Here is a 12,001-nt window from a genome sequence, read left to right on the forward strand (position 1 = left end):
CTCATATAATTATTTGTTCATTTATTGGAAGATGGTTTTGATGTGTATGATGCTTATTAAAATATTAAGTTTCATTCAAAAATTCCTGTTTCTGTTAATGCCCATCAATTATTCAAGGACAATCTGTAGATTACAATTAGTTGACCTTGAATCTGTAGTTTCTCAGATTCTATTATTTATGCAGCAAATTATAGAAAACAGATTTAACATCTGTAGAATCCAAAACACATTTTATTGCAGTCTGATTAGTCACTGCAGTTAATCAGCACTTTAAACAAATATTCATATGTGAATGTAATCGCTTATGTATCTCTCGGTATGAGACATATAGTAATATGGGGCATAAACATTTTCCATTAAAATTGTGGATATATGACAACTACTTTTCCAAATGAAGAAGAAATTTTCCAACTATCTCTGTAAAGCAATGATTCCTGATTAGAAGCGGCAATAGCAACTACTAAAATATCCTTGGAATTTAATGGAAACATAAGAAATTAGAAAGACTGAAAATTAATGAGAAAATGGGTGAACACATTACTCAAATCATTCAAACCTCTCTGATACTTGGGAAATAATGCAAGAATACCATATGCTGCCTATGAAATTGCACCCAATTTTTCTATAAGACTTCATTACCCCGTTAAATGAGTACTGGATAATTTATCTGCCCAGAAGAAAAATTCTACACCTATTCTCAACAGTGTGAGGAGGGGAGGGGGAGAGAGAACAGACAGAGAACAGACAAAAGATACTTTTCTTTCCTTCTTACAACTGTAATTCTGACATCTTATGTCCACTATTTGCATCCAGTTTCCTTAGAGCCACTGGAAATACTGATGTTTAAATTTCTTATTTCAACCCCCACCCCACCCCCCTTCTTGTATGGCTAGATTGTACCACTATGGTGCAAAGAAATGGAAAACATGCATACCATCAGTAATTGTGCAAATACACATTCCCATATGGGAACACAATCATTACAAATAATTTCTGGTATCATTGGGCTATGTACAAGTATATACTCTATAAGCAGACTATAACAATCACCACAATGCATACAAAAATATAGTAATATTCTGTTTTGTGATATTTGGTCACATGATATGTATGTTAGATTGTCAAATCAGAGTATGTCATTTATCAAAATATGATAAGTGGACCCAAAATAAGATTTCCTTCCTTTTCCCATTTTAAAATTTACTCAAGATTTTTTTTAATTTTTTTTAAATATTAGTAAAAATTCATTTTCAGAATATAATGATGAAGTTTTTTATTGTTTCTTGAAACATAAAAAATATGCACGGTTTGTTCTCTAAAAAGATGTGTGGTTATTCTTAAAGCCAGAATATGAAACACTGCTTCCTCCCCTCAGACATGAACAAAATATTCTGTGTATTGATAAAATTACATAATGATTTTGTGTAAAGTGGTCTGGCAGAAATATCCTATTTTAAAAAATAGTGTTTGTGTGTTTATTTGACAAACCCCATTTAAGTATATAGAAATAAAACATTTATTCAACAGACCCAAATCTGTTTTACACTATAAATAATTTGTCACAAGCTAATAATATATGTAATATTGCTGATATCGTGAGCTGGCCAAAGCAGACTGCTGCCAATGTGATGACCCAGAAACTCCTCACAAGGTATGGAGGTTTCCATCCAAAGTCCAACACCCAGAAGGCAAAACATGTCTCGGCAATATCAAAACTGTCCAGAATACCTAGGAGTACATCAGTAATATGATATCCAAAAATGAGCTGTTGACAGAAGGCCTGAGGCAAACATAGGAGGAAGATCAACCAGACAAAATGCTACAGAAAGGCAAAACTCTGCATAGGACAGACACTGATGTGGCAGACATCGAGAAATTCTACCAGTGGCTGGAAAGGACTAAGATAGCACTGAAGCACGGATCATAGCATTCACTAAGCACCAGAGAGGTAGCTTAGCAGGGATCGCCCACACTAAACAGGTTCTGATAATTTACAGACAGCCCAGAAATAGGCCAACATATAACAGCAGGGGTAAGGTACAGCAGAAACAGCATACACAATCAATCAAATAGCTAGCATTGTGCACAGGAAATCTGTATATTGTATGGACTAGTCCCTCCCAACTCCAGATGGAAGATTCCACATAAGGTAATGAAGCCTTCATTTTTATACGCTATCATTAAAGGCTTTTCTTAAAATTCCTCATAAAATTTCTGAATCACTTTATCCTTTTTTAAACATCCCCCTAATTATCCATTTATCATTCAACAAATATACAATTTTTCTTACAATATATGTACTAGACAAGCCTCCTTTTTCTCTTTCTTTACACCATCCAAAATAAACTTGCCCCAATTTCCTACATACACTTTTCCATTATAATTTTGATGTTCATCACTCTAATATTAATATGAAGAGAAGAAATCTAGGAATTTGCTAGGACCAAAGCAAAAATCTATGCAAAAGCAAATGTTTACTGAAAGTGGGCACTTGCAACAAAGGATCTCAGAACAAAAGAAAAGAACAATTTTATATAATCACTTAAGAACCCACTGTTCACTACAAATGTGCCCAGAACAGTAGCATGTGACTTCTGAACCTACTCAAGGGAACAAAAACTTTTTAAAAGTGTCCCAAACTGGGAATTTGCAAGGAAGAATTAAGGAAAGATAATAATAAACTTGCAAGTCTTTATATCTTCCACTTCCAGTCCCTAATCCTATTCCTTCATTACAACTGAGAGATCTTTGAGATTTTTCTCATACAAATTTCTGCTCTCATAACTTTACAAAATTCCAGCAAAAATTCCACATAAAAACAACATGCCCAAAGAGGGGAATGCCCACTCTCCCTCATCCCACCCCATCCCAAGTTAAAAACCAGAAAAGCTCATTTCAATTTTCTCAACTTTGTAATGCTTTAGATTTTTTTAAAAAAAAAATTGGTCAGAATTGGGTACTCAGGATCTTACAAACTTCCTATTCCCTTATTTGCTTAATCCTAGTTTGATGTCAGAAGTTTAAACGGTCAGGTGATATTACTGAAATATAAAATGAATCCTTTTATCTTATTTTACAGATGGAATGTCCACTAGAAGAACTGCTGAGGGCCACACAGCTTTCATCTGAAAATATGCTTTCTGCTTACAAGTCCAACAGATCAGTAAAACAGGAGGCCTTCAGTTTTTCGGGGAACCAATCATGACCTTTGATACAAAGTTTACAATAGCACTGGCAGGCTGTTCTGGATCATGCTCTGCAAACAGGTGGCAAACGTTATCAGTTGCACTACCTTGTTTCCTTGCAACAAAGCCAAATACTCTGGAAAATGAAAGAACAAACACGAAAGGTGAGGCAAAAAATACTGTACTTATTAAACACGTTCAAAAATTTCTGCTGGATATTTTCCCCCCACTATATTTTAAGAGTTTCTTAGAATTTAACAGGGTTTCAACAAGAAAAATAATGAGGAACCAGCTTTTCTGAGAAGCAGCTTGCTCAGCACTACTAATCGTTCCCTAACCTGCACTGTCTACATGAATATGCTGTTAAAATGGACTTTCAATTCAAACAAAACAAAATTGAGGCCTCATATTATGTAAAAAAGTATTCAAAATACATGCATTAAGCTGAGTATTAATGCAAATATTGCAGAGTTATGAGAACACTTCCTGGTCCATTACTTAAGACCAAGATAAGAAGAAAAAAGTGTTGTGTGCCCTTGTCCTGACAGCTTTACATCAAAGGATTTCTGAACTTGTTTCCTTACATGAATATTTTTCTTTTCACTCTTTTCTACACCATTATCCATTGCTGTTTAATTGTGAATAAATTGCTTAATATCTGAATTCTAAACTAAATGGAATGAGGACAGAGTCTAATGCTGAGGCATACTGATTCCATTGACCTATTAGATTAGATAAAATAACATTTTGCAGAGTGTAGCTTCAAGTATCACATAGGTTATCTGGGAACACTCCACAGGACTTGTTATGCTCTCCAAACCTTATACATATTTATAATTCCTTTAGAAGGTTCCTGAAGCTCTCATAGCCAGAGTTATCAAAAGATTACTAGATTCCATGCATTCCACACATTAATATGGACATATAACACAAACAAATGTTGACAGCTGTCAAAGATAAGCATGAACGTCTGCATTCTCTTTTCTGCAATTTTGTTTGGTTTTAACATAAGCATTGCCTTATTGCTTATTGAAGGGAAGTTGAAGGAAAACATGGATATTATCTGTAAGATGCTAAGTATTCATAGCTACTTACTTTGCTGACAGGCCATCTTTAATCCATCTTGTTATAAAAAAACAAAAAAAGGGAAAAGAAATTTTAAAAAAGTATTTTTGTTATACAGGGTTGGGTTTTGTTTTTTTTGTAGCTTTACATAACAGTATACAAACAGTGACTTGAGAAACATTAATCATCCTTACTTTCTGTCTTGTGGATCCAAAGCACAAAAAATAACACTATTGACTGGATAATGCCTTCTGAAAAAAAGCCTGAAAAGAAAAGAAAATAAATTTATGACTGGAGACTGTATTGTAGATTCTTTATGTGGCACTGGGAAAAGGAAATATAAACATTTATCTTTTGCCACAATATTATTCTTAAAAAAAAGCAACTAACAGTGGAAATTGTGTCTAAAGCGACAGCTACACAGCAATATGAAAGTAAGTAAGATGAACATTTCCCAGTGTAGCTATTAACCTAACATGGGAAGAGATAACAAAAACAGTGCTGTTCAGTGCCAAATACAGGTAATCACTCTGGCAGAAGAGACATGCTACAGATCCCATCAGCCAAAGATTTGTGGCTGGTGGGGGGTGTAGGAGAAGAGCCTTTTCCCCCCATGGCTCCTGCCCTCTGGAATATCATGCCCCTCAGGATGAGATCCATTGTGATCTTCTGAAAGGGTCTGAAAATCTAGCTCTTCCAACTGGCTTCTGGCCCTGATGGGGTGTCCCATTCGGGAGATGGCTAATAGATTAGATCAAGATTCCACCGTCACCCAGTTTATGCAATGGTTCTTTTATCTAGTTCATTGTTAATGTTAATGTTTTAATTTTAATGCTTACTGTTTTAATATTTTTTAATTTTTAATTGTCTATACTGTTATTTATGATACTGGAAGCCACCCAAAATCATAATAGTGAGATAGATGGCATAAATAAATATGTTACTTATATATAATAAATAAACGTAAATAATCTCATGAATTGTAACCTTACTAGACTGCATTGGTGGGAGTATAAGAAAAGGGATACTTATCAGCATGGAAACAATTAGTTCTTTTATCCAGCCATCTTTCATAATGAACTCTGTTACTTCTTTTATTTATTGTTCCTATCTCACAAGCAGTGACGTGCAGTCAGGGGAGGCAGGGCCTCACCACTGTCATGATGAAAAGGAAAAAAAAATTAAAAGGAAAAAGGCAGAGGCAGTTGCTGCCAGAGTCACAGTGGTTGACTCTGGTTAGTGCTTAACTGCAGGGGAAGCCAAGAGAATCACGGGCCTCCTTTATTCTAGCTTTATGATTACATGAGCAGAGTTAAGCAAGGGTAAAAAGGCGAAACATTTCTTATGCAAAGGAGGCACGTGATTCTCTCGCCTCCTCCTGCAGAGGGCACTTTGTTTAGAGGCTTTTTTTAAACAGCTAAGCAGAGTCATCCATGTGGTGACTCTAGCAGCAACTATCCCAGCCTGGCTAGCCTAGAGTGGCTCTTGCCTTTTTCTTTTTACATTTTCATCGTGGCGGACAAGAGGAGAGTTGAAATCCTCTGACACAGTATGTGGGTCGGAGGGAGGGAGCAGGAATTCAAAATTATTTGTAAATAATTGTAATTTGTTTTATTATAAGTAATGTGTGTGTGTGTGTGTGTGTTTTACCCACCTCTGCTGGCACACGAGTTGGCACTTTTTTTATTTTTTATAGCTGTGCCGCTGCGTAGAGAGGGACATGCTGGCTTCTGGCAATTCAGCAGGTCCTGCTGTATGGCGGGGGCAGCGGCATGCACTTTAAAGTTCCAGCGTGCCTCCCAGCCATAAAGCAGGACATGTTTCGCTCTATGGCAGGGCGAGGCAGCATGCACTTTAAAGTGCCGGCGTGCCTTCCGACCATTCAGCAGGTCCCAAAATAAGAAATAGTAAAAAAGCTTCTGAGAAGTTTGGTTAAATTTATAAGCAATGTAAAATTCACAATGTTTCTCTTTTGTACAAAGGTACAAAAGAGTACAATATATGTTTTTGTTCCTGTTAAGACCATGAGTGAGTTTGTTTCTGTTTTGTCCCCCATTTTTGCCTGTTTAAGGGCTGTTGTCCTGTGTTGAACAAATCACTCTGATACCAGCACTGGACCGTCTCTTATACAGCCTGAACTTGAATGGCACCTTTGTGTTCAGAAAACTATGCTGTTGAGAAGCAGTATTGCAAGAAAGCAGGATACCCATTGAAAAATTAGTACTCTTACCATCAACAATAGAGCAGTAATAGTGGAAGTAAAAAAAAATATTCTGAGGATTCACTTCTGGGTTAGAGTAGAGGAGGCAGAGGCACCAAAACTACCCTGTATTCCTAAAATGTCCACTTATTCTAGTATTGGTGAAGGAACACAACTGAGCAAGAAGCTTCATAGCAGAAGCAACACCATTAGGGATCATTCTGAAGTGATGCATATATACGCATGCAACAGCACTTTCAAACAGTTCAAACTTTTCTAAATGAAAAACTTCACAGTATCCCTCTGAATTTGTGTATAAATATCATCAAGTACAAATTATTGTAATTATACAACGAAACAGCCTGAAAAGGAAGAAATTTACTAATTTTATTAAGTAAACAGTACAACAATGCAGAAAACAAATAGCACTAATAATAGTGCTGGACAGAATATTGCTTCCTGCACTTACTTTCTCTGATTGTCTGTCAATGTGATACCTTGTGCAGACACTTTAAAATGCACCACAGTGGAGGTGGGAGGAGGCTCTTGAGCTAAAGTTAAGGTCAAAGCTTTCTGCACAGCTTGATGACCTGTTAGAGATTCCATCTCAACAGAATTCAGGTAGCAAACGTTGCAGGCTATAAAACAAAGCAAAAGCAAATAATGAATAAAGCTACAAATAGAGTAATTTGATCCTGATTTATACATTTAATTTCTGAAAATACTGAAGTGGTAATGCAGAGAGGGAGTGAAGGGAATGATTTCTTTTCAGTTGTTAAAAAACCATTTTGAAAAAGAGTGCAATTCATGTAATATTCATTTCTATATCATCTTTCTTTAATATAAGTTCACTTTGCTGTTTAGCGAAAACACACACACACACACACACACAAACACTGTATGTGTGGTTAGTCACTCAATCTATATTTATATATTTATTAAATATTAAAATAAAATTTGGGCAATTAAAATCAAGTTAGACAATAACTGCATTTATAAATAGAATTCATTTTAAAATATATACTACAAAAGGAATTGTAAGCTGTATAATTTTAATGAATCTCAGAAATTGTAACTTTCAGCCTTAGGAATAAGGCAATGGTAAATCACTTCCAAAATCTTGGGAAGAAAATTCACTAGGCGTCAATACTTACAATACCAAGGCACCCAAAAAAGATTTTTAAAAAGAAAAAGAAAAAAAAGAAAAAATTATAAAATTGGAAGAAAATTAAGTTAAAGACAGAAGGAAGTAATTAGCATAATGATATGATATATAGATTTAGGCTATATCTCTATTTGCATAATCAGATGAATATACCTAAATATTGTCTTTTTCTGCTTTTACCCTGTTAATGTCACCAATTCGTTCACAACGAAGTATTCATATTTTTCAGTTTTAATGTTAAAATAAATGTTTTCCTACCTAATCTGCCAGCAATCCACAACAGTTCAAGGAATGCAAATTCTGACACACTATGCTGTTCTCAAGTGACCATTAGTGACTTATTGGCCATCGCAGAAGGGCAAAAGTATGGTCATACTCTCCAGACTTAGTCTCTTTCTTTCAGGACTTTCTATGTGGTGCATGTTGTCAATTGAAGTCTTATGCACATGAAAAATTCTTCTGATGACAGTATTAAAAGATTAGAACCTACTTACGAACCTGCCCCTTGTTTCAAAAGCTCTGCAGCTGAATTTGCAGCCGTTTGTGTGTAGGTTTCAATAATCTCTTCCAGAGGATCTACAAACAGAAATTACAGATGTTTTCAAAATGACTCGGATTGAAAGACAATGTTGGAATGTTTATTCAATTTGTATGCACAAATTGTACAAACTGTACAATCCAAATACAGTTGTCAATAATTTGCCATAAGCTTTTAAGATCATATATTCCTTAAGCTATATATAACAGTACTGAGGGAGTTCTGAACATGGTGTAATGAGAAAGGTTTAAAACACCAATTATTTCTATACGCTTCGCTCATAACTTGTTATACTTGGTATCAATGAAAATTATTTTCTAATTAAACAGTATGTTTCCTGTCATGTGCTGACAGAGTTCAATTCTCACTGGATCAAGTCTTCCATGGTTGATAAAATGATGACTCAGATTGTTGGGGGCAATATGCCGACTGTAAACTGCTTAGAGAGCTGTAAAGCATTATGAAGCAATATGTAAGTCTAACAGCTATTGCTGTCTACATCAATTGCTATCTTCCTGCTTTCTGTGTAACAGCTTTTGGCTGTTAGTTTGTTTAATTTATTGAATGCTTTTTATAGTTATAGTGATGCTATAATTTTATTGTGCTTTACATTATTGGAGGAACAAGGTGAAAAAAAGCACCTAAATAAAATAAATAATAATAATGACCATGTGCTAAAATGATCTTGTTATCCAAACTATTTAATTGATAATGAGATGTGGAATGAGAAATTACATTGTTACAAAACATCTTTATGTTGAATTTCATACTTTTATTAAATACAACCATTGCTGATTCACATTAACTAACAATTATCTTATGTTTACATTTTAAATTATATGTTTACTTGTACTTGTACTTGACGCCTCTTCACCCATCATGGGTATAGGCGACTTCCATGGAAATTTGACGCCACTGTTTTCGGTCCTGTGCTAGGGTTGTCAGGTGGTGCATATAATTTATATGTTTAAATTATATAAATATAACTATCATATTGATGTATTTATTCTTGTTTCTTTGTCACTGTTTATTTTATTCTTCTATTATTTTACTTCTGTAACGTTTACATACCTTTGATTTTTTTTCTTCCTTTTTGTTATTGTAAGCTGCCTTGAGTAGCTTCACTGTGAGATAGGCAGCAAATTAACATCAACACCAATAACAATAATAATAATGCCTGAATATCTTGACTTTGTAAAAAAAAAACATCCTACTTGGAACTACCTATATCAGTGATGGCGAACCTTTTCAGCACCGAGTGCCCAAACCAAAACGTGTGTGCATGTGCCAGAAACCCAAAGACGAACTTGCCAGCATGTGCATGCCTTTTGGGGGGCCACTATCAGGCTGTTTTTCAGGCCATTTTCCAGCACTCTCGTGCCGTGAAGACCAACTGGCCAGTGCCCATGTGCATGCTGGAAACCAGAAGAGTAGCTGCCAATGACACACATGACCACAGAGAGGGCTCTGCATGCCACCTCTGGCACGCATGTCATAGGTTTGCCATCACGAACCTATATACTCAGACATTACCTTAATACCTTTACAGCTCTTAGGTCCTTGGTTAGGACTTCAACTGTTACGTTTTTACCAGTCCAAGTCTGTGAACAGAATTGAAGATCATAACAACAACAACAACAATGTGTAGCAGCAATACCTTGGTCTGGGATGAGTAGCTTGCAAGGCAATGCCAGAGGGGTAATGGAATGTTGATACACTAAAGCTGTCAAACTTCCTGTAATTACAAAAGAAAAGAAAAACCCATAAAGTGGGTAAAATATTACATGCAATTTTTGTAAGTCATGTATACATTTTTAACTTTTATATTTTTAGTTATACAATCACAATGTTTTCAGATACTCAGTCTATGAAAAGGTAGGCCAAACCACAGAGCAACAGTTGTAAGAGCACCAGTTCAAAGTGTACCTTCCCATTTATAATATTGGGAGAAATTATATTATTTAGTACTCTCCCTATGCCAAGAACTAGTTACTGAATGAGGCAGCTCATTTTTTTTCTATTGTACTACGGGTACAATATTTTTCTGTTGCATAAAGTATCTTTCACTGAGAAGGAGTTAAAATTATTCTAGATCATCTTTTATCCAATAATACTGGTCAATTATCATATCCAGCTGATTCTGCTTCACATTTCTTTGTTCTCATATTTCTTTCTATATGAAATAACTTAATATATATTATATTATTACATTATGTTACATTATATTACATTATATTATAACTTAATATAGGTTTATGTTTGTATAAGACTTGTATATTTGTAGAGTTACCCATCATTAGATGTTGGCTACAGAAATGTTCAGTCAAGAGATAAAAACTCATACCATCTATTGTATTGTTCTGCAGTATCCCAGACAGACAAGCTTCACAATTTGGGGAATTCTCCTGGACTTAGGATTTCTGCTCAAAGAGCAGGGGGGAAGTTGCAGCTAGGCAAATCTTTGCACAACTTTAAGTTGTGTATTAGTTGTGGCATTCTCCAGATCAGCAGTCCCTGTATTCAATCATTCAAACCTAGTCATCTCATGTCTGAATTACTGCAATGCACTCTACATTGGGGAGGGGGGCGTACATTGAAAAGCATTCCAAAGCTACAAATGCTGCAGTATGTGCCAGCTCTAGGGGCAGTTTCTGGGGACTCTAAAATAGCCCACATTACTCTACTGTTTTACGAGCTGCACTGGCTGCCGATTTCCCTTTCGGTGCAATTCAAGGTTATTATCTTTAAAGCCCTACATGGCATGGGTCCAGGTTTCCTGAGAAAGTTTCACCCAATGGGGCGGGCCTGCTTCACCTGTCCTAGCAGAGCAAGTATAATGTGGACTTTGTCATTAAGGGAATTCTGACTGGTGGGGCTCCTCTGCTGTGGCTTCGTCCCTCTGAAACATCTTACCATGTGAGACAAGATTGGTTACCACACTTCTGACTATCCTGAAGACCTGGCTCTGCTAGTTGGCTTGGAGCCCAATTGGGGAGTATCATACTGGAGATGTTTAACGGACTAATAGCAGATTCAACCTACCTTCCCTGTACATTCTGCTCCCTCCCTTCCCATCTTTTTGTTTTAACCTGCATTTTTATTCTCTCTCACACACACACAGTAAGCCATAGCGAGATGGGTAGAAAAAATTAATAATAAACACTCAAGTTATAGAATATCCTCACCAAAATTTATGGTGTCCATCAGTACTTTAATATTTTCAGTAATTTAGCCTCATGTGATTTGTATGGACTTTTTGTTTTATAAGGAATCATATACATGGCCACGAAGACTCTTCTAGCCACATTCAATTTATTCAATTGAATAAATAGAAGTAATTAAATGGTGCCTCTATCTCTATAACATAGGACATGTTAACAGAACAAACAGAAAAAACATAATGTAGTATTCCAAATAATTCTGCAATTGTAGTATTGGAGGTAATACAGCATATCTAATAAATTTGAAATCATCCCTTCATCAGACAAAGTATGTGCTACTTTCTCCACGCCAAAAGAAAAAAAATCTAATTTGTTAAAAGCAGAACACTTTTAATTATATATCTATATTTTGAAACATTAAGAATAGAACAAATTTAATATTGTATACTTTGTTTGTTTTTTTTAAAAAGGAAGCAAATTAAACAAAACAAAACAAAAACCATATAAAAATCATAACATTTCACTCCCTTTTTAGGAAGTGTTTTCTTTTCTTCCAGTAGGACTTTACTTTTAGGCTATAGGAACTTCCCTGGAACAATTATGGGAAGTGAACACATAATATGAACAAAAGACAAAATATCAGAAAAAGAACAGAGTATAAAAGAGATTAAAGAGATAATGTATAAA

The 12,001-nt window shown here is 35.3% G+C and overlaps 1 protein-coding gene across 3 annotated transcripts in view; it reads right to left on the reverse strand.

Moving 5' to 3' along the window:
* Positions 1-1,498: 1,498 nt before the first annotated feature.
* Positions 1,499-12,001, reverse strand: part of TNS3 (tensin 3) — a 149,826-nt gene continuing 139,323 nt past the window's right edge. For all 3 annotated transcript variants that reach the window (XM_014065299.2, XM_087713157.1, XM_014065300.2), the window contains 6 exons: positions 9,811-9,888; positions 8,114-8,191; positions 6,920-7,088; positions 4,445-4,513; positions 4,281-4,307; positions 1,499-3,321 (listed from right to left, as the gene is read on the reverse strand). In XM_014065299.2, the coding sequence (XP_013920774.2) occupies positions 3,180-3,321; positions 4,281-4,307; positions 4,445-4,513; positions 6,920-7,088; positions 8,114-8,191; positions 9,811-9,888 (563 nt within the window). In that variant the 3' untranslated portion in view covers positions 1,499-3,179. The remainder of the gene's footprint in view (positions 3,322-4,280; positions 4,308-4,444; positions 4,514-6,919; positions 7,089-8,113; positions 8,192-9,810; positions 9,889-12,001) is intronic.

Source organism: Thamnophis sirtalis, unplaced genomic scaffold, assembly GCF_051295495.1.
Source record: "Thamnophis sirtalis isolate CommonGarterSnake01/CBP01778 unplaced genomic scaffold, rThaSir2_p1.2 scaffold_4, whole genome shotgun sequence".
Lineage (NCBI taxonomy): Eukaryota > Metazoa > Chordata > Lepidosauria > Squamata > Natricidae > Thamnophis > Thamnophis sirtalis.